At 45.6% G+C, this 23565-nt stretch overlaps 1 protein-coding gene across 1 annotated transcript in view; it reads left to right on the top strand.

Moving 5' to 3' along the window:
- The first annotated feature begins 863 nt into the window (after window positions 1-863).
- The window catches only part of LOC121833516 (DNA primase large subunit-like), a 42093-nt gene continuing 19391 nt past the window's right edge, over window positions 864-23565 (top strand). Inside the window, exons 1-4 of the mRNA XM_042286876.1 lie at window positions 864-1464; window positions 15918-16030; window positions 19214-19296; window positions 20739-20859. Of these exons, the coding sequence (XP_042142810.1) occupies window positions 912-1464; window positions 15918-16030; window positions 19214-19296; window positions 20739-20859 (870 nt within the window). The 5' untranslated portion in view covers window positions 864-911. The remainder of the gene's footprint in view (window positions 1465-15917; window positions 16031-19213; window positions 19297-20738; window positions 20860-23565) is intronic.

Genomic DNA, 23565 nt, shown 5'->3' with positions numbered 1-23565 from the left:
CCGTACCCAGAAAAAAATTTCGGGGGGTGGGGGGGGGGGGGGGGGGGGGGTATTCGGGGTCAATGGCGGCCATTTTGAAAGTGTCTATTGTCTTATTTTCGCCTATGAATCATGTGCATCGGTGGCATATAATGGAGAGTTACAGCAAACCGGAGAACCGGTCCCGGTTTGGTACCCGGTAGCCGACCGGCGCCACTGCGCGTGCGCAGAGGTGGAGATTAACATAGGCTGGCTGCCAGTGCACCGACCAGGGCTGTACCCAGAAAAAAATTTCGGGGGGGGGGGGGGGGGGGGGTCAGAACCCCCTAACCCCCCCCCCCCCCCCCCTGGTTACGGCCCTGGCTGGAACGACTAGGCCATCGTCTCGACGTCAGCCTCGCCGTAGCTTTGCTCGTCTTGAGACAACCTACGTCACGATTGCGTTGGATGTCACGTGGTCTCCGCTGGGCCTTCTCCGAGCGCTTGCCAGAGTGGGCCGTTTATAACGAAAAATACAGCCACCAGGCTCAAAATACAAACGTGCGATTGTCATTTACGGATATTGTGGATCATATTCAACCTATTTTTGAACACGACGGGAATAGTTCAAATTTCGTTGAAGTATCCCTTTAAGAAACCGATTTTTGCGGTTGATTTAAAAAGCCTGACCTGGTAGATAAAAAATTACTTGAGAAAACGATATTTCTCTATGTATTCTTCACCGAAGTTTAATGTTATCTAAACAAACGACAAGCTACCTATGCAAGCTAACAAAACCGAAACTTAATTTAGAAATCGTCTTGTGCTGCCTCCAGCGGTCACTTGTAACAAACCACAATAACCTAAACGTGCCAGGCCTAGCCAACCGGAAAAATTGCGGGAGAAGTTGCGCGGGTATCGGCCTTGCTCTATGTATTCTTCACCGAAGTTTAATGTTATCTAAACAAACGACAAGCTACCTATGCAAGCTAACAAAACCGAAACTTAATTTAGAAATCGTCTTGTGCTGCCTCCAGCGGTCACTTGTAACAAACCACAATAACCTAAACGTGCCAGGCCTAGCCAACCGGAAAAATTGCGGGAGAAGTTGCGCGGGTATCGGCCTTGCTCTATGTATTCTTCACCGAAGTTTAATGTTATCTAAACAAACGACAAGCTACCTATGCAAGCTAACAAAACCGAAACTTAATTTAGAAATCGTCTTGTGCTGCCTCCAGCGGTCACTTGTAACAAACCACAATAACCTAAACGTGCCAGGCCTAGCCGACCGGAAAAATTGCGGGAGAAGTTGCGCGGGTATCGGCCTTGTGAAACTTTCGGATAAGATGCTGTTTTCGGGGTTTCGAAGAAAACGGCACCTCAAAGTCGGCGACTCTGAGAACGAATTGAGTCGAAGAAAGTCACTGTTGCAGTTTTATCACAAGGCTCCGACGGATGACATTTCGCTCGAGGAGTTCGAACAACTGGCCGTCGAAAGACTCAAAGGTAACCAGTCAATCCTGCTGGCTGCTAGGGGGGGCGATCGTGATACTACAGTGCGTGATATTTCGAGAGCTTTTCTGCTTCCCCGGGGATCTACAGAAAAAAAAAAATAATATACGTAGGAGCCTGTTGGTCTAGATAGTTTGTTTTTGGAGAGAAATTTTGGGTCCCTGTGGTAAATCTACCATCGCCCCTTATCGAACATTGCCGCTTAAGGGGCCCTGCAATCATATGTAAGCGTCTACCTTTTTTTGCGGTTTCCACGTCTCTTGGGGTTCGGGCAAGCCAGCGGGCACGCAGAGAGTAACTAAATATCAGTGCGTCATATTTTAACCGGACGACGCGAAAACCTCCTCCACCTACGGGGGCTACCCGCGGTGCCGAAAGCGCGCAATATGTGACGACATCGTGACGTTTTAGGTCCTGGCCTTTTTACTGATCAGAGCCGCTAAAAAGCTTCTTTTTTGTCGAAATACAAAATATAAGTGGCGCTAGCCGTTTCAATTATTTATGAAAGTAGTTTTTGTCCAGTATTTTAGATGAGAAAAAAAACAAATGCAGTTTATAAATGCAAAAATACTCCAGAAGCCGGGCGAAGACATGATAAGTGTAATAACGAAAACGGCTTGACATAACAAAAATAACAATTTAATTAAACGTTTCGCCTCCCATGCGGGAGGCATCTTCAGTAGAGCACAGAGCGAGTGAGAGTCGCACACAAAAGTTCGGCTATTTAGGCATAAAGTTTGCGTACACCTCCGGCAGGGGGCCACGGTTCTTGTTTACCAGCGATGAATCACTTCCGCGTTTGTCCTTCTGGATAAACCAAGATTCCAGCAGCTTCCTCGGTCCCCACCTTTGATCCCTCGCCAAGGTCGATGCCTTGTCAAAGTCAAATTGATGTCCTGACGTCCATGTGTGGTCGACGAGTTCGGACTTGAAGCGGGTGGCGTTCGTGGAATTGGCGGCATCCCGTGCGTGTTCTTTTAGTCTTGTTTTTCTTTTTCGTCCCGTTTCTCCAATGTAGGAAGCGTCACATTCCTTGCACTGCACCTGGTAGATCACGCCCCTTTCTGCCTCTGGCGGGGTCGGGTCTTTTGGCTTGGAGATAACATTGGCAATTGTTCTGTAGGGTTTGTATACAGTTCGTACCCCTAACGGCCTAAGGGCGCGTCCCAATGCCTCCGAAATCCCCTTAACGTACGGGATGCACACGACGTCACGTGTTCGTTCGGCTCGATCCGGGCGCCGCCGGGACATTTGTTTCTTAACGCGATTGATAAATCGCTCGGGGTAGTTACGTTTCTTCAAAGCCTCCCGCACATGGCTGAGTTCTTGATTGCTAAGTGTTGAGTTAGATGGGACTGTTTCTGAACGATGAAGTAACGATCTTACAACTGAGCTTTTGTGTTGAGTAGGGTGATGAGAGTGGTAGTCAAGAAAGTTTTGTGTGTCACATGGTTTACGATATACGGATGTCTCCATCTTAAAGAAAGGTTCACTAGTTCTATGGACACGTACATCTAAAAACGGTAAGGTACTGTCGGTTTCATGTTCGCAGGTGAACTGAATTGAGGGGTGGACACTATTCAAATTGCGGTGAAAATCGGTTACGTTCTCTTTGTTAACTATTACAAACGTGTCATCGACATAACGACGGTAGAACTTCACGGGGAAATCAATGCCAGACATCACCTTTTCCTCAACATATTCCATGACGAGATTCGAGACGGTTACTGAAACTGGACTCCCCATAGGGCATCCGCTGACCTGATGATATATGTCCCCATTAAAACTAAAATTGCACTGGTTGAGACAAAAACGCAAAAGAAGTATAACGTCATCAACAAGGAGGGTTGTACGAGTGGACAACGACTGGTCTGCCAACAACCGGTCACGGGCAACCTCAACCGCCAGGGTGTTGGGGACATTCGTAAATAAAGAAATCACATCAAAGGATACCATAGCCTCGTGCGGTAGCAGGGTCTGAGCGCGTATAAGTTCAACAAACTCATGGGAATTCCGGACGCTAAACTCATTGTTTCCCGTAAGAGGGCTCAGAATCTCAACCAGATATTTGGAAAGGCTGTAAGTAGATGAACCAATAAAAGATACAATCGGGCGTAGGGGGCAACCCGGTTTGTGAATTTTGGGGAGTCCATACATCTTGGGTGTCGCGGCGTCAGAGGAGAAGAGACGACGGTATAGGTCGTCACTGATGCGTCCTTTCTTTTTCAGTTCTCGAAGGTGGTCAACTAAGTCTCTTTCGGACTTAGCAGCGGGATCTCTTGATAGCCTCACGAAATAGTGACTGTCGTTTATAACTTCATACATTTTCTTCATGTAGTCATCCCTATCAAGCACAACGGTTCCTTTTCCTTTGTCGGCCTTTAAAATCATGATGGAGCTGTCTGACTTCAACTCATTAAGAGCAACGCGTTCTTGTTGACCTAAATTCGACCCGGCCGGTTTCGCATTGTTCAAAACACTGACAACGCGACTTCTCGCGAGATTTACCCCTGTGACATCGTGCACATGTCTGAGTTTCTCTTCAATTTCGATTATGAAGTCACGTTTTGGAACGTACCGTGGAGCAAGGGCAAAGTCCAGCCCTTTGGATAGCAGACTCACGTGTCGGGGCAGAAGGGGCTTGGATGACATGTTGAAGACCGTACATTTCTCAGTCCTGGATGGCGATCTCGGAGGCAGTAGCCGGGTGAGCTTGCTGTTATGCGCCTCAGTGCATCTGTTCCTTTCCATCTCCTCGGCCTCCTTCCTTGCCAAGAACACATTCGTGATTCCCAATGGACTACGGTGCAAACCTCTGGTGGACACACCGTACGGACGAAAGTTGGCCAGGGACTACGGCCGCAACTGTGTGAAGGCGCGCATACAGGATAACCAACAGCGGATCTACCGCGCAAGACGTCGACAGTCCACGGCGGAGCGGAGTCTACGGCAGACGCTAGCATACAATGACCTACGGAATGTGTTCTTGGCAAGGAAGGAGGCCGAGGAGATGGAAAGGAACAGATGCACTGAGGCGCATAACAGCAAGCTCACCCGGCTACTGCCTCCGAGATCGCCATCCAGGACTGAGAAATGTACGGTCTTCAACATGTCATCCAAGCCCCTTCTGCCCCGACACGTGAGTCTGCTATCCAAAGGGCTGGACTTTGCCCTTGCTCCACGGTACGTTCCAAAACGTGACTTCATAATCGAAATTGAAGAGAAACTCAGACATGTGCACGATGTCACAGGGGTAAATCTCGCGAGAAGTCGCGTTGTCAGTGTTTTGAACAATGCGAAACCGGCCGGGTCGAATTTAGGTCAACAAGAACGCGTTGCTCTTAATGAGTTGAAGTCAGACAGCTCCATCATGATTTTAAAGGCCGACAAAGGAAAAGGAACCGTTGTGCTTGATAGGGATGACTACATGAAGAAAATGTATGAAGTTATAAACGACAGTCACTATTTCGTGAGGCTATCAAGAGATCCCGCTGCTAAGTCCGAAAGAGACTTAGTTGACCACCTTCGAGAACTGAAAAAGAAAGGACGCATCAGTGACGACCTATACCGTCGTCTCTTCTCCTCTGACGCCGCGACACCCAAGATGTATGGACTCCCCAAAATTCACAAACCGGGTTGCCCCCTACGCCCGATTGTATCTTTTATTGGTTCATCTACTTACAGCCTTTCCAAATATCTGGTTGAGATTCTGAGCCCTCTTACGGGAAACAATGAGTTTAGCGTCCGGAATTCCCATGAGTTTGTTGAACTTATACGCGCTCAGACCCTGCTACCGCACGAGGCTATGGTATCCTTTGATGTGATTTCTTTATTTACGAATGTCCCCAACACCCTGGCGGTTGAGGTTGCCCGTGACCGGTTGTTGGCAGACCAGTCGTTGTCCACTCGTACAACCCTCCTTGTTGATGACGTTATACTTCTTTTGCGTTTTTGTCTCAACCAGTGCAATTTTAGTTTTAATGGGGACATATATCATCAGGTCAGCGGATGCCCTATGGGGAGTCCAGTTTCAGTAACCGTCTCGAATCTCGTCATGGAATATGTTGAGGAAAAGGTGATGTCTGGCATTGATTTCCCCGTGAAGTTCTACCGTCGTTATGTCGATGACACGTTTGTAATAGTTAACAAAGAGAACGTAACCGATTTTCACCGCAATTTGAATAGTGTCCACCCCTCAATTCAGTTCACCTGCGAACATGAAACCGACAGTACCTTACCGTTTTTAGATGTACGTGTCCATAGAACTAGTGAACCTTTCTTTAAGATGGAGACATCCGTATATCGTAAACCATGTGACACACAAAACTTTCTTGACTACCACTCTCATCACCCTACTCAACACAAAAGCTCAGTTGTAAGATCGTTACTTCATCGTTCAGAAACAGTCCCATCTAACTCAACACTTAGCAATCAAGAACTCAGCCATGTGCGGGAGGCTTTGAAGAAACGTAACTACCCCGAGCGATTTATCAATCGCGTTAAGAAACAAATGTCCCGGCGGCGCCCGGATCGAGCCGAACGAACACGTGACGTCGTGTGCATCCCGTACGTTAAGGGGATTTCGGAGGCATTGGGACGCGCCCTTAGGCCGTTAGGGGTACGAACTGTATACAAACCCTACAGAACAATTGCCAATGTTATCTCCAAGCCAAAAGACCCGACCCCGCCAGAGGCAGAAAGGGGCGTGATCTACCAGGTGCAGTGCAAGGAATGTGACGCTTCCTACATTGGAGAAACGGGACGAAAAAGAAAAACAAGACTAAAAGAACACGCACGGGATGCCGCCAATTCCACGAACGCCACCCGCTTCAAGTCCGAACTCGTCGACCACACATGGACGTCAGGACATCAATTTGACTTTGACAAGGCATCGACCTTGGCGAGGGATCAAAGGTGGGGACCGAGGAAGCTGCTGGAATCTTGGTTTATCCAGAAGGACAAACGCGGAAGTGATTCATCGCTGGTAAACAAGAACCGTGGCCCCCTGCCGGAGGTGTACGCAAACTTTATGCCTAAATAGCCGAACTTTTGTGTGCGACTCTCACTCGCTCTGTGCTCTACTGAAGATGCCTCCCGCATGGGAGGCGAAACGTTTAATTAAATTGTTATTTTTGTTATGTCAAGCCGTTTTCGTTATTACACTTATCATGTCTTCGCCCGGCTTCTGGAGTATTTTTGCATTCATCCGTAACCTTTACGGTTGTATCGCACTTAGCAATGTGAGAGAGTACATCAACCAATCTACCACGATCGTCCGCCTACAGTGCCACCAAGACTTCAATCGCCAATGCCTTCATGAGGACGTGATTCCCAATGGACTACGGTGCAAACCTCTGGTGGACACACCGTACGGACGAAAGTTGGCCAGGGACTACGGCCGCAACTGTGTGAAGGCGCGCATACAGGATAACCAACAGCGGATCTACCGCGCAAGACGTCGACAGTCCACGGCGGAGCGGAGTCTACGGCAGACGCTAGCATACAATGACCTACGGAATGTGTTCTTGGCAAGGAAGGAGGCCGAGGAGATGGAAAGGAACAGATGCACTGAGGCGCATAACAGCAAGCTCACCCGGCTACTGCCTCCGAGATCGCCATCCAGGACTGAGAAATGTACGGTCTTCAACATGTCATCCAAGCCCCTTCTGCCCCGACACGTGAGTCTGCTATCCAAAGGGCTGGACTTTGCCCTTGCTCCACGGTACGTTCCAAAACGTGACTTCATAATCGAAATTGAAGAGAAACTCAGACATGTGCACGATGTCACAGGGGTAAATCTCGCGAGAAGTCGCGTTGTCAGTGTTTTGAACAATGCGAAACCGGCCGGGTCGAATTTAGGTCAACAAGAACGCGTTGCTCTTAATGAGTTGAAGTCAGACAGCTCCATCATGATTTTAAAGGCCGACAAAGGAAAAGGAACCGTTGTGCTTGATAGGGATGACTACATGAAGAAAATGTATGAAGTTATAAACGACAGTCACTATTTCGTGAGGCTATCAAGAGATCCCGCTGCTAAGTCCGAAAGAGACTTAGTTGACCACCTTCGAGAACTGAAAAAGAAAGGACGCATCAGTGACGACCTATACCGTCGTCTCTTCTCCTCTGACGCCGCGACACCCAAGATGTATGGACTCCCCAAAATTCACAAACCGGGTTGCCCCCTACGCCCGATTGTATCTTTTATTGGTTCATCTACTTACAGCCTTTCCAAATATCTGGTTGAGATTCTGAGCCCTCTTACGGGAAACAATGAGTTTAGCGTCCGGAATTCCCATGAGTTTGTTGAACTTATACGCGCTCAGACCCTGCTACCGCACGAGGCTATGGTATCCTTTGATGTGATTTCTTTATTTACGAATGTCCCCAACACCCTGGCGGTTGAGGTTGCCCGTGACCGGTTGTTGGCAGACCAGTCGTTGTCCACTCGTACAACCCTCCTTGTTGATGACGTTATACTTCTTTTGCGTTTTTGTCTCAACCAGTGCAATTTTAGTTTTAATGGGGACATATATCATCAGGTCAGCGGATGCCCTATGGGGAGTCCAGTTTCAGTAACCGTCTCGAATCTCGTCATGGAATATGTTGAGGAAAAGGTGATGTCTGGCATTGATTTCCCCGTGAAGTTCTACCGTCGTTATGTCGATGACACGTTTGTAATAGTTAACAAAGAGAACGTAACCGATTTTCACCGCAATTTGAATAGTGTCCACCCCTCAATTCAGTTCACCTGCGAACATGAAACCGACAGTACCTTACCGTTTTTAGATGTACGTGTCCATAGAACTAGTGAACCTTTCTTTAAGATGGAGACATCCGTATATCGTAAACCATGTGACACACAAAACTTTCTTGACTACCACTCTCATCACCCTACTCAACACAAAAGCTCAGTTGTAAGATCGTTACTTCATCGTTCAGAAACAGTCCCATCTAACTCAACACTTAGCAATCAAGAACTCAGCCATGTGCGGGAGGCTTTGAAGAAACGTAACTACCCCGAGCGATTTATCAATCGCGTTAAGAAACAAATGTCCCGGCGGCGCCCGGATCGAGCCGAACGAACACGTGACGTCGTGTGCATCCCGTACGTTAAGGGGATTTCGGAGGCATTGGGACGCGCCCTTAGGCCGTTAGGGGTACGAACTGTATACAAACCCTACAGAACAATTGCCAATGTTATCTCCAAGCCAAAAGACCCGACCCCGCCAGAGGCAGAAAGGGGCGTGATCTACCAGGTGCAGTGCAAGGAATGTGACGCTTCCTACATTGGAGAAACGGGACGAAAAAGAAAAACAAGACTAAAAGAACACGCACGGGATGCCGCCAATTCCACGAACGCCACCCGCTTCAAGTCCGAACTCGTCGACCACACATGGACGTCAGGACATCAATTTGACTTTGACAAGGCATCGACCTTGGCGAGGGATCAAAGGTGGGGACCGAGGAAGCTGCTGGAATCTTGGTTTATCCAGAAGGACAAACGCGGAAGTGATTCATCGCTGGTAAACAAGAACCGTGGCCCCCTGCCGGAGGTGTACGCAAACTTTATGCCTAAATAGCCGAACTTTTGTGTGCGACTCTCACTCGCTCTGTGCTCTACTGAAGATGCCTCCCGCATGGGAGGCGAAACGTTTAATTAAATTGTTATTTTTGTTATGTCAAGCCGTTTTCGTTATTACACTTAGCAGTTTATAAAGTATGGAAACAAGAAATGACTTGTCGACATATCCGCCACCAAGCAGTGGGAAAGGTGGCGCATACTAGAAAGCGGTAGTGGTATCAGGCACCGACGAGCGACAAGCGTAGAAAGGTCCTGGATGTACGCGGGGGCGCTGCAGTTGAGGATCTGACCGGTTCCGAGCGTTCCGAAGGCCTCCGGCGAGCAACTTTGGCTTGCTGTTTGGCCCATTGGCGGTATGGCAGTGCGAAGTGGCTCCCGTTCTGAACCGATCCTTACACCGTGTTTGCTGTCGTTTGTGGCCAATGAAGTGTCGTGCCGAATTAGTGTTCAATCGCGCAGCAAATGCAATGCGAGTCGCCCTGGCTGCCGGCTTCATACAACCTATCCAGAACATGCTTTAGTGACGCCCTCTCGAGCTGTCGACACGGGGTGTGGCAGCCATGAGCGCTCGCTGAGTTCACTACCCCTCCTCTAGTTCACGGCCGCTCAAGCAACCAAGGATGTCATGAAGGAGGTTATTTTTTGCTTGTTTTTGTAATTTTAGTTTGCCTATAACTTTTAAAATAAAGTGAAATTCGAGAAAAGTTCCATTAGGTTACTACAATCAGTGCGCTCAGGTTTGGTGCAAATTAAAAACCAGTAAAAAGATCCTTGCAGGGCCTCTTTAATCAAAGCTAGCGGAAACCTACGGTAACTATACATTTTGACTCTAATGAGATAAATTTAAGAACAATTATTTAGACTAAATTTAAACGCTTGGAGTAAATATCGTGCATGTTTTCTTGCCTATTTACGAGTACTCTGCAAGCAAATTTAATAACTCCACCCACCCACCCACCACCGTGATCGGGGGGGGGGGGGGGAGACTATGTTTTACCCCCTGAAGCCTTGCGAATACCTCGATTATTGTCTAACTTCACTCAACTCTAATCAGACTGTGCGGTGGAAGCTACTAAAAGTATACCTTTGGGTAGACACCAACCTGGTTATAAATTATTAAAATAGAACAGAAAAAAAAACAAAAAAACAGTAACCTTCTAAAATTTGAAATCCTTTCAATTTGAATTTAAAGTTCAATAAAAAAAAAACAATTTGAATGTCAAAGTTTAAATTAAATTTGAATTAAAAAAATGTAAATATTAAAAACACCCAAGACAGTTTCAACCGGTGTGCTGAAACGCTACCAAGCAGCTATCTCTCTGGATTAAGATGCGTCAGTAATATTGATATTGATATTTATTTGAGCTCTCCTGAGCTCAAGTAAACATCAATATCACTGAAAGAATCCTTGAGCTTTGAAATGCAACAATTGCACTGGGCGATTGAAGACACCATGCACTTCAAAAAATATGACACTGGGCACTTGGAACCAGGGACGGCGCCAAAGGGAGGCGAGGGGTGGCGGGCGCCTCCCCTAAAATTTGTCCTGCCACCCCAAAAAATATGCCAGCCTTTACACCCCCCCCCCCCCCCCTCGCACTAATTTTTGCGCGCAGACCCGCATACGCTACATGGCTTGTCATTTTCCTAATTTCCTCGTCCCATAGAAAAGGCATTGGCTTAAAGGATAGCCAGCCTGAAGAGGTCTCATACCAGACGTTTCTAGCTTTTTCGTGCCGTCCGCTTTATTTCCTTCTACTTTCAGGAAGTATTTTCGAAATACTTCCTGAAAGTAGCTTCACCCAAATGATTACTCCGAGAGACTTGAAATCCCATCTGCACTGCACCGTCGCTTCGTTCCTGCCAGACAAAGGAACTCAAGGGCACTGTTCATGTTCTGACCGAGGAAATCTCCCAAAGTCCTGACACGCTCGGGCCGACTGGCGGGTTCCCAAGGGGCGGCTTTGATGTGTCTAGCTAGGTCATCCTGCTTATTTCAAGTCTCTATGGGGTCCTTGAAGCAACTTTGGTGAGCCTGGCGGTTCGAGAACTGCCAGGCTCCCATCATTAGTGACCCTGGGGCAGGCACGGAGTCCCGTCGAGGGACTATCCCTAGAGGTTGGAGGAAAGCTGAAAGTGTTTCTGTATTTGGGGGGGGGGGGGGGGAAGAGAGAGAGGGGGGGAGAGAGGGAGGTAGGGAGGGAGGGAGGAAGGAAAACAGTGGAAGTGCTGCGTTTTGACAAAGGGCTATCGAAACTGGAAGAAAGCTCTTCAGAAGGAAGGCGGACTACGACGCCACTCCAACAGTGCGGCACGCAAGATGTCCCAAACATATCGGCTTCCTTCAAGGAGATGAGAAAAGTGGCGCGGCTAAATCAGTCGCCGTGTACCTTTGCCAGGCGTATTCAGCAAAGAAGGGATAATCGTCACTACATCTACATGATCGCTGACGTGCTCCGGTTTTAGGGGACTGCCTAAAGAGCAGATGATGAGTCACGACAAGCGTGAGCGTGCTTATTTAGTATTGCGGAATGTAAACATGCCTGAATATTTTGCAGGTGAAATGCTACATTAACCAGAGTTGTACATAGGTTGTAAAATAATGAAATAAACTGAGCTGGTTTCTATTAAAAACTCCCGAAGTGCCAAGTCATCGTCCCTGGATGTTTGTTCTTTTAGTCGGATCGAAAGCTCATGCCTCCCCAAAAATGCCGTGCGCCTCCCTACTGCCCCCTCACTAAGAAAAGCCTGGCGCCGTCCCTGCTTGGAACACGATGACAAGGACATAAACAGTCGCTTGTGGTCAAGGGGCAAAGCTGGCCTTGACATGTTGTATTTTCTAATTTTAGATGGTTCGAGTTTTTTCTGTTCATTTAAGCTACATACTTTTTAAACCAGTCGTGCATCTACCGTAGTCTTACGACTATGCATGTTTAAAAGCTGGTACTTTACCTGATGCACAGTATACGAGGATAAGTTTTTTTCAAGATCGTGCCCATACAACGAGGCGGGACAAATTTTTGTGAATGACAGATTATGTTAAAGGTGCCCCGAAGAGGTTTTTGAGATCGCCTAGAAATTGCAATAACTCATCCTGCTGGCTCTAAGCATCCTAGAAATCCCTAAATCATGACATTACGCAGCTGATTTCTCTCTTAAAAGGGCAATCAAAGATCGCAACACACCGAGGTCATCTTTGCCAATGAAAGGAGCATGTTCTGAAACCAGGACCACTGTAGCCAGCAGCAAGCCAAGGATCCTCGCGCCTCCGTCCGCTGGAACTGCAGAGTGATATCTCGAATGCGCGTGGCTTGTTGCCTATAAAGCCCGGACTACGATTCAACCCAGCGAGCACACGCTTGAGAGCTGACGACCAGACACATCACTGCCGCAAAAGACAAAAAAAAAAAAAAAAAAGAACATGTGTTGTTTTTGAGCCGATCATTGCAGTATTATGTTCCCTCCCCATAACCAATTAACATTTTTCAACTACTCTTATTTGCTTTTATCATCTACAAAAGCATACACATTTTCTAGTAACAGCGTTTGCAGTCTCAACGCGATGTCACATTTTCATTGGTCACATGTCGTCCTGGCTGCTGGAACACTGCCCTTCTTATTGCCGGGGATGATCTCGGTGTGTTCAATCTTTGATTGCCTTTATAGTAGGGAAATCAGCCGTGCATCTTATGATTTATGGATTTCTAGAATGATTAGAGCCCACAGTGATTTATCGCCATATTTAGGCGATCTCAGAAACCTAATCAGGGCACCTTTCAGAATGATTTCTGTATGATACAAGCCTATTTTTGTGCACTAATAGAGAAATAGCATTTTTCAAGGTCTGCTGCACAAGAGGATTCGGACTGCACACGGGGTGCAGTCTGTCTAAGGCAGTGGTTCTCGACCAACTGTTGTTTCAGGGACCCTTTCTGAATCGGCAAAAGCGAGGGCAGGAAACCGCATCCATCGGGGAAAAGGGCGCACACTAATGATTACGACGACAAAAGGGTGAATAAGCGAAACGAAGTGCATGCAAACCAACTTTGAAGCTCAGAAACATAGAATAATCAGCCCTGCTTGCTTGGCACGCACGTAAAGCAACCAGTACCGAGTAAAAAAGAAATTGATTGCTTGACTTGCTCGATGGCTGAGCCAATATTGGCCTCGGTGACCATGCACCGGGTGTACACGATTGCCCGGAAAATCCAGTGTCTTCTTGCCACACAATTGCGCTCCCACCCATACCCATACGCAGAGAGGAGGGTCAGGTGACGCAAAGGAGGTGGTTGATTGGTCAGACAATGCTTGTAGCTTCCACCGCACTGCCAGCGTAGGGGTGAATGGAGTATTATGTAGAATATTGATATTATCATTATTATTATTCTTACTAAAATAATATTAATGAAGGCTTCAACCTACTATGTTCCCAATACCTTCAATCAGTTATCAGGACCTGCATTTTTTTCTCGATTCTTGAACGAAGGTGAAAAAATGGCCCCTTTCTCTTATGTTGGATTCAGTGTAGCTGATTTCTCTTTCAAATTTTATTTTGTGTTGAATCTGCCTTGAATTCAGTTTTAAGTGCAGGCGTGTTTATCCTGTGTGAATTTTTTTCTCTACTTTGTTTTTTGGTGATTTTGCGGGTCCCTGTACCACAAGCCTATAATATAGGCTTTGATGGGCCCGTCGACACCGCCGTGCACCACGACATTGGCAGTAAAATATTATTATTACTAGTAATAATATTACTATATTCCACTAACCTGCCCAAGTTCCTGTGCAGCCCCATGTTGCATGTTAAAGGCAAGCTGCCCGTGGCACCGACGCTGGCACTAGTGCTGGCAGCCTGTGTGTAGCCTAGTTCTGTGCTCTTTTTCAGCATGACCAGGCAAAGAACAAAGGCTGGGGCCCGCGTGAGCCAACCGGAGCAAAACGTGTGGCAGCTTTCCTCAGCGGGAGTCCACTCTAGCAGTATGTTGCCATGTGCCTTATTCCGGTGCCTCTGATTGGCTCGTGCAGGTCGGAGCGCTTGTCCTTTACCTCACTGAGCACGTCCAGCATTCAAAGTACAAGTTTGAAGATAGAATACTGCGACCAACAGCCAGTGGTCAAGGCAAATATGAAGATGTCTGGGAAGATGTCTGGGCCGTTTGATTCTCTAACCCAGTGGTTTGTCCGCGGGCCCTTTGGGGTCCGCGAGTCAAGCCCGGCAGTAAAAGTTGTCTTTTCTCAGGTCGAGAAGAAATATGTTTCAGTTTTCAGGCGAGTTTTCTTGTGTGTATGCCAATATGACAGGTCTGCTTTAAAGGGATACTTCAACGAAATTTGAAATATTCCCGTCGTGTTCAAAAATAGGTTGAATATGATCCACAATATCCGTAAATGAAAATCGCACGTTTTTATTTTGATCCTGGTGGCTGTATTTTTCGTTCTAAACGGCCCACTCTGGCAAGCGCTCGGAGAAGGCCCAGCTTAGAGCACGTGACATCCAACGCAATCGTGACGTAGGTCGTCTCAAGACGAGCAAAGCTACGGCGAGGCTGACGTCGAGAGGATGGCCTAGTCGTTCCAGCCACCGAAGCGGTTGCTTTTGTACGAATTTTGAGTGACGGGTTAATCTTCTATAATCTTCTAGGGGGACAATAGGGACTTCTGCGACACACAAAAGGGATTCTCGGGAAGAGGGGAGTTCCTCCTTCCCCTTCTCTCGTCGTGGCCGGAGACGAGACAACCTCCGTCACTAGCTGTCAAGGTTCCTAGACAAGCATTACAAACGAGGCGTTAGCGACATCCACCAGGTGCTCTTTGCTAATCGTTTAATTCGTTTTAAAATTCCTTTTCGAGACTTTTTTAACAAGGTATTGGTATGTTCCATGTGATACTGCTCTTTTGAACACATATAGACCAAAAAATGAGTGCCGAAATTTCGTTGTAGTACTCCACCGTTTTTTTCATTGTCTCTGATTTGCTTGAAATTTTGCTAAACTAACCAACAAACATTGCTAAAATAGTATCCCAAATATTAGGTCAAAATATTGTTTTTTCGCAAAGTTATTGAATTTACAGTTTTGGTCTTCACCATGTTTTTCAAACTGAAAGTCTCTACTGGCAACAACAACAAAGTGATGTCAGTGGAAGGCAGGGGTTAACTTTTTGGATTACAGAAGTTGTTCCCAACGGATTTGAAGCAGTTTTTTGGTGTCAAATGAGTGCTTTGGAAGCTCGCTCCCGTATCCGCGCTCCAGCACGGAACAAATGATTGGCAGATTCTATTTTTAGACTACTTGCTCGACTGGCAAGCCTGCCTGCCACTGACGTCACGGCACTGAAAAGTGTGCGAATATTTGAATATTGGTTTTTGCACCATTTTCATTTGCCGATTTCACAATACCTATTATGAATTTCGCGATGCTGAATAGCATACCGGAAAGGCTAAAGGCCGGGGAGTGAGAAAATATAGTTAGTTGAGGTAGCTCAAAAAATCGGTGGAGTGTTATATCCATTTGTTCACTAATTATTATAATTAACATATACATTTCCCCTCCCCTCACCGCGAACAAGGTCCTCCATCATCTCCGCCAATCCACAAGGGGTCCGCGAAACATCGATGGTTGAGAACCACTGTTCTAACTCCTTAACCACAAATGCAGTCTGAATCCAGCAACAGCTGATGCCACTATCCAAATACTGCCTGCTCAAGCCAACAAATCATAAAAGCCAGTTTTGTTTTAACTTTTTAGTGTGTGAAAAATTGCTTTCTTGTCTGTCGGTAGATGTACCAACGTGTGTTGATTCTGAAGCTTTCAACAACTGTCAGTTGGGCGTCCATCAGGGTTTGCAACACCTTCCTTTTGCTTTACAGTTCTGCGTGCGTTTGAGATCGCTGCAGCCAAGTTCAACAAGTTTTCACAGGAGTACCGCGATTCCGTGGTTGCTGATCTGCGCAGGCAGAAACTACACGCCTACGTTGGCCATGTGAGTTTATACTTTACTCTTTTTTCTTGCCATTTAATATTTTTCTGTTCACCCTTTAGGGTGAACAGGAAGATATTAGACATTTTTTTCTTACAACAGCTTATTTTTTTTGCTGACTTTTTGCAGTGCGATTGTTAATAGCCAGAATAAAATGTAATATGATATTAATGGGCCTCTATCGAGCACCATTCACATACTTCTATTCCATAAAATAAAAAAAAAAATAAAAAAAATTTTTTTGGTAGGCATGGACATTTTAGTAGACCCCTTCCGAAATTTAGTGCCATCTAGTGACTAAAATATAGGCTTAGCTTTTCTCGTACTAATAGCATTAAAGGGGTCTCAACTTTTTTTGAAATTCTGAGTTATGTCTATTTGGAATCCTTGTCGTTGTTTATACAGGCCACATCCGTTTGTTCAATCGGTCCGATTCATTTATTAGAGTAAAAAAAGATAATTTCGGTTTCCCAAGAAGCTTCCATCTCAGTTCCACAAATACGTCACGATAGGTAACCAATGGGAAATTTTTGTTCTCGGCAGAAGATGGCAACATAGACTGGACTTGATGGGCGAAGCCAGATTGTCGGACATCGCCCTAATGGCGGCGCCAAAATGACGTCACACACGCGCGTCGAAGGATGACGTCTGAAATTATGCTCAGATATTTGTAAGATGGTCAACCTCATTGAGCTCTAGCGTCGTCTGTTACACCGCAGACGGCTTTTTGGTTTCAAGCTACACGCCGACACCGCATGTTTGTGCTACCGTACGTTGTGCTAGAGGGGTTAGTTTGAGGGAATTGTTTGCAACTTCATTTAGTTGAACCACGTCCCGATACGATCGTCAAATGACAAGCCACGAATATGTTTTTGCTTCGACCAGAAAATTGCTGATCCACTCGCAGAAAAAGGACGAGAAGGCTGGAAATATAAATGGAATGAATCGCTTTTGCATACTCAAGTTTCTGCTGAGAAACTTGCCACCGTAAAGTTGGTTTTAGGGAAAATACATCATCCTCTTAATATTACACCCGCGAAAATATACGACCCCAAATGGTGGTGAAAAACAGGAGGCTGCGCACGTACGTCGCTCCTTGCTAGTGATTTCGGCGAAGTTCTGGTTTTGAATCCTCTTAAGAATATAATTTTTTATTGCTTCACTTCATGTTGAATTATAATTATAATCCACAACGAGGTTCCAGAACTGTGATCCACAAGGAATGCGAGCCGCGGTGGGATGAGCAGCATGGGTATAATGGCTACCAAACGACGGAAGACCCGGCCATGTTTGAAATCGAGACTGTATCCCAGTCACATGATGTAGTGGCGTCCAGCTAATACAAGAACGCAAATAAATCACTAATAAATAAAAATGTATAAGTAATTAGTGACCTTTTGTTAATTAAGTATCTAATAAGCACTTTACACTTCTGTCCTTACGTCTGCCGCCATAGGCAACGTAATTGCGACCGAATCGTGTCTTTATTTCAAGTTCTGTTGTTGTTTTTTTTCTTTTTTAAATACTGTCACTTTTATATGAAGCACCCGGTATCTAGGCAGAGGCACTGTGCATGTTGCAGCTGCCAGATGAAGTCCTATCCTCGCCTGAGCTACAAGCGGCTCCATCGGATGGCTCCTCGATGTGTGGCTAAATGGCAGCCTGTCGTTGGCCTTTTTTTTATGCTTCACTATGGGAGACATGCTTGCTTTTAAAGTCGTCTTAGTGCACAATATCCTGTGGAACTTGGCACTTGCACTACGTGTGTTGCTTTCGGTGAATTTCGCTGGTTGATCCAGAGCACTTTCAAAATCTGCGAGGGAGGCGAAAATTCATTCTGCGAAGACGCACTCGAAATCAAAACAGCGGAAGATGGACTCGCATTTTTGGAGCAACTCGCCGGAGACGGTCTGTTGCTCAAAATGGCCGCTGCTCAAGCGTGACGAGCCGACTGAGTTTTCCGACGACCAGTCGCTACTGTCACCGTTTAGCTCTGGAAACAACACACGACAGAGGTCGGGCGCATTATCCGTACAACGGAGTCGATGTCACAAATAGCAAGGAAGACGTTCGCCGCCGTCCTGTACCTTTCGGCTGCCTCGGAGCGGCAGGGCACACACAGCGATAGCCACTGGTGGAGCTTAGGTTGCTGGTAAGATTTCAATGAAGACAAAGAGCTAGCAAGCCATCACTTGCATGGTCATTGCCTAGTCTGTTTTTGCTTAATTGCATGAGACAACGCCGGCAGCTTGCAGTGTAAAAGGTAAACAATCGGTTGTGGCAAAATGAACATGCCTAGCGTTGCATCGGTTTCCTTTGGATATTCTGTCATTCCTTTACTTATTCTTCCTCTGAGGATCACAGACGTCAGCGCTTGCGATTTGCCACACTCTAGTCCTGCCTCGGCACCCCTGATCTACGCGAGGTAGAAGCATTCAAGCTGGTCACAATCTCACGTAAACAACCAATGCGCCCGAACAGATCCAACTCGACGATCCAATCAGTTCAGTGACCTCGCTGCGCATGTGAGTGAATGGAAATGGTGTAGCACGGTTTGTAATGACACTTAAAACTTTTTTTAGTTTTGAAACCAATTGTTGCAGAAAATGTTGGAGATAAAATATAGTTTAAGCCATATTTAACACATTTATACCCTTTATTGGATGCCTCAGTGATACTTCTACCAGGAAAAGGAGAAAAGCCAGAGATTGGGTGCATTACATGCTATTGAATGAATAGGCACAACGGCACATCTTTGTACTTTCAACATAGACAAACTTCTTTGTGTTGAAAGCCAAAAGAGGTTTTGCTGCATTCGTCCCCGTGTTTATTCTTTCAGTAACATGCAATTCCACCAACGTGCTCACCTTCTAAACTTGACTGCGTCCATGTGGAGACATGGCTTCCACAACATAGCAAGTTGTTTAAAAAGTATATGTGTGGAATAAACCTCACAGACCCATTTTACACAACTTCCAGGGCAATATTTAAATTAAAGTAAACTTGTTTAACTAAAATACTACACAAGGTAGCAGGGAAAATGCCTCATATCTTCGGAAACACAATTTCAGAAATGAAATATTTCATTTCTGAAATTGTGTTTGCCTCGGGGCTGCCCAGATAATGTACAATAACCTACCCTAGTCAATTTTGGCTACATGTTTTTTTGTCCCCCCCGAAATTCAGGTACCCGAAGACAGTGCCGGTGCCGCCATTTTGCGCAAGGATAACATTTCTCATTTCATCCTGTTGCTGGCCTTCTGTCAAACGTGAGTGGATTCTCATTTCTTGTTTTGCTCGTTGAAGCGAAAAATCTCCAAGTCTTTTTAAATAGCAAAAGCTGCTGGCCCTTGTGAAAAAGAAAAAAAGAGAACAGTAAACCAGACAACACATTCTTTTAGTTGTCTAATTGCTAATTGTCTAATTCTAGAAGCTAGCTTTTCACTTCTTTAGCCAGGTTAATAAGTGCACCCAAGTGTACCTTCACAGAAAATTCCCATGTGCAATGTCAGGAAACTAGAATGCACAGTCTGCTCAATCGAGGAAAGTGTAAAGCGAGTCAACCTGTAGTTTAATCAAATCTAACTAGTGGTGCAAAACTATCGATAGTACTATCGATAGTATCGATAGTCGCCAGAAGTCTGACTATCGATAGTAGATTATCGAAAAACTATCGATACTACTATCGATAGTCAACTATCGAAAAACTATCGATAGTACTATCGATAGTCGACTATCGAAAAACTATCGATAGTACTATCGATAGTCGACTATGGAAAAACTATCGATAGTCGACTATCAGAAAATTATCGTTAATCGACTATCGGAAAACTATCGATAGTCGACAATCGTAAACCTATCAATAGTACTGTCGACAGTTTACAATCGATAGTTTTCCGACACTAGTAGTTTACGTCGTTCCCTTTTCTCTTTCTCTCGCTTTATTTTTTATTTTTTTTTTTCAAATGGGACACCAACTAGCCCAAGCACTTACCGTCCCAATTTTGGTTCAGCTTTCAGTGATGACGAAGTCGGGAGTTTGGGTGAAAAGAGGAGGACGGGCAGGCGAGCGGCGGTGTGGCAACTGTGTTCGCTCTAGTAGTGGTGCAAAACTATCGATAGTACTATCGATAGTCTCCACAGCCGCCAAAAATCTGACTATCGGTAGTAAGAAAAAACTATCGATAGTCGACTATCGAAAGACTATCGATAGTACTATCGGAAAACTATCGATAGTCGACTACCGAAAAACTATCGATAGTACTATTGGTAGTCGACTATCGATAGTACTATCGATAGTCGACTATCGAAAAACTATCGATAGTACTATCGGAAAACTATAGATAGTCGACTACCGAACAACTATAGATAGTCGACTATCGAAAAACTATCGATAGTACTATCAATACTACTATCGATAGTCGACTATCGATAGTTCTGCGACACTATCGATAGTTTTTCCAAAACTATCGATAGTATCGATAATCGATTTATCGATAGTTTTGCATCACTAAATCTAACTCGTTCCACAGAATCTGCCATTTTTTTCGTAAATCAGGTGTTCGAGGAGACAGATGTGAAAGTTTAGTTTGATCTTTGCAAAAAAGGGATTTGAGTTTTGTGAGTGTCGCTTGAGGCTTCAGGCAACTTTAGCTACCTTCAGAATGGGAGCGTTAACGTTTCACTTTGTTGTGTTTGCACGTTTCATCAGCCAGGATCTTCGTCGCTGGTTCATCGGCATGGAGATAGATCTGTTTCGGTTTCGACTTCAAAACGAAAGCCAGGCGGGACTCCAGGATTTCTTCAGAGACTCCAAAATGGACTTCAAAGCCGTAAGGGTTTTGGCTTTTCAATGCAGAATGAATTTTTCTTGACGAAAGCGAAGTTAAGATTTGTGTTGCCGCTGAACTGTGCTTTCACCTGCTAAATTCGGTGGGCCCATGTTCAGCTAAGGTTGGGGCTGGCGTCCTGCCAACTGTAGTGGGACACCGCAATGAGTTACCTGGCTGGTTCCGCTAGGGGTCACGCGGTCATGTGATCGCATGACGTGTGTCATGCCACACCAGGCCGTGACGTCATAGACAGAAGTTGTGGTGTCGCGCAACATTACGATGGTCTATGGCATTTTTAGGTTAGTAACGTTGGGCGTCAAGTTGTGGTCTAACACGAGGGCACGTGACACTTTGGCTTCACACCAAGACGCCGCACTGTCACGATGCCCTGTTTTGTAAGTATGATGCTACTGCGTTCGGCATATGGGACGTTCGGAAGGGTGCATCAAAGGAGCACCTTAATGTTTTTACGAACATTCTGCACTAAACGACTTCCAACAACTCGGCGTGTTTGCTAAGCTGCGCCTCTTCCTTTGAATGTATGCCACATGCCAAGCGGCTTCTTGAATCAACCTCTTTAGGAAGAGCTGGTGCCCCCTGTCAGGGACTTGTTTCGAGGATTTTCTGGTAGGAAACTCTAGGAAAGAGAAGGTGCCGTTAGAAAGGGGAGGGGAGGAGCGTCTTTATAATATACAAACTTGGGGCCAGGACATAAGCCACAGTGGGCACAAAGGCATTGCTACGAGAGCTCACTCTAGGTCCCCGTAGCCTCCCGAAGCCAACAAGATCTAGCCGATCTATAGTCCATTTCACTTTAAGTCTGCCTGCAGCTGACTTTATGATCCGATGAAGCCAATCAAGCAACGCTAAAAGTGCATTATCACGTTAGTCTTTTTTTTTTATTTTTTGTGGCCATATTGCTGTTGGTTAAACCATTCACTGTGCGTTTAGAGCCCTGCACGGATAACAGTTTGGTCATTTGAATCCGTAGACTTTATCCGCACCCGAACCACATCCACATCTGCATTCGAGATGCGTCTGCAAAAATTGAATCGCATCAAACACACAATTTGTGTATTAATTTTACATCATAAAACCAAACATAAATGTAGAAAAAAAAGCATCTGGATGGTACATTGTGTAAGCCATTTGCTTATCTTTGTATAGTCTAATCTCATTAATTCAAACTCGAGGGGGCCGAAAATTTGTTTGAATAAAGCAAAGTTTGAATTATCAGGTCTTTCCTCCCATGGAGATGCATAGGATGGGACCTGCATGTTAGTTTGAATTATCCGCAAGTTTGAATTAAAAGAGTTTGAATTACTGAGAGTCGACTCTACGAACAACTGTTAGTAGAGTCAGAATACGGTGAAAGTCATTTTTATTGTACTCTTGTATCATATTTATATTATAAGCTATCATGCTTCCAGGGGCACTTTGTATCGCTGGAAATATGATTGCAGTTATGAGATTGTCCTGGGAGTATGCAACACTCTGCCCAGAGGATGCACCAAAAAGAAAGGAAATTTTTATTATATATTCTTTTTTTGCTTTGTAACACTCACTTCAAGTAGATGCATATTTTTTATGCATAAAAATTAACAAAGAACAGGCTAATAACATTGCATCATTTTATTTAGGTTAAACAATAAAAAAATCAAAGAGGAAAGGCAATCACTCACTGCAACCGAAGTACTCGTATATGCGTAGTAGGGTGCGAGTAGAAGAAGGTCCCAATATTCAATAACGACAGCACCAACCTGCAAGTGTGTGCTCCGAACCACATACTTAGCAGCAACTTGCCGACTGTTGAGAAATACAAAGCAAAAACACGCGCCATGTTTCACTTGTCGAGGTTGCTGTGTGGGAGCAGAATGTTGTCAACGATGGACGTATTGAGGCTGGCTCACCTGTTTTGAATTACAAGGGCTGCTAATGAGAAGTCTTTGCTGGTGCTCTTGATGCTGGGATGGCATGCACGAATTGCGCTACATAAGTGAGGTACAGAAACTCGTGTTGGTGCAAGTTCCACCACACCAGAAGATTGAATTCACTCTCCTGGATCCACTTGTATACAATGTATTCCTTGACTCAATCACTTGCCGTGTCTGCTACCTTGTCATGGGTGTCCTCCAAATCAGATAGGGTGCCCCCGTCCTTCGGATGTTTTCCCTCTTTGAAAGGAATTCTGAAACTGTGATAACCTCGTGACGAGACCTCCATCTTTCACTTTAAAGGGCAACTCCGCTTCTTTTCCAGTAGTGCAAAACTATACAGTTCTCTTTGTTATCATCTACAAAGCCCCCATGGCAAATATTACGACGGAATTCCACCTAGAAGTTCATTAAAATCGCTGTCAAAGTTTGACAAGCACGAATCCGCTGGTTTTGGATGAGACGTGCGGGCCAGACAACACTGCCCGGCTGCATTTCCGCTTCCTCCAAATTCCTTCTCCCGGCACGTCCGCGACGTCATCAAGCATGTACAGCTTTTTTTTTTTTTTTCAATTTTGTTTTTTTTTCCGGGGAGAGCACGGGTAGCGCCAGCGCCGTGAAAGACGTGAGTGACGCGCTCGGCCGGCCCGGCTACTGATAAGCCGATCGCCTCGTTGAGCGCGGCTTGTGTTACATCGCGTACTTTTGAACACCAAGTAAAAGGAGGAGAGGGAAGCTGCTTTTGTAAGATTTTTGAGTGACAGGTTAATCT

This window comes from Ixodes scapularis, unplaced genomic scaffold, assembly GCF_016920785.2.
Source record: "Ixodes scapularis isolate PalLabHiFi unplaced genomic scaffold, ASM1692078v2 PGA_scaffold8__174_contigs__length_109621045, whole genome shotgun sequence".
In the NCBI taxonomy this organism is placed as follows: Eukaryota; Metazoa; Arthropoda; class Arachnida; order Ixodida; family Ixodidae; genus Ixodes; species Ixodes scapularis.
This window is presented reverse-complemented; position numbering and strand designations above follow the sequence as displayed.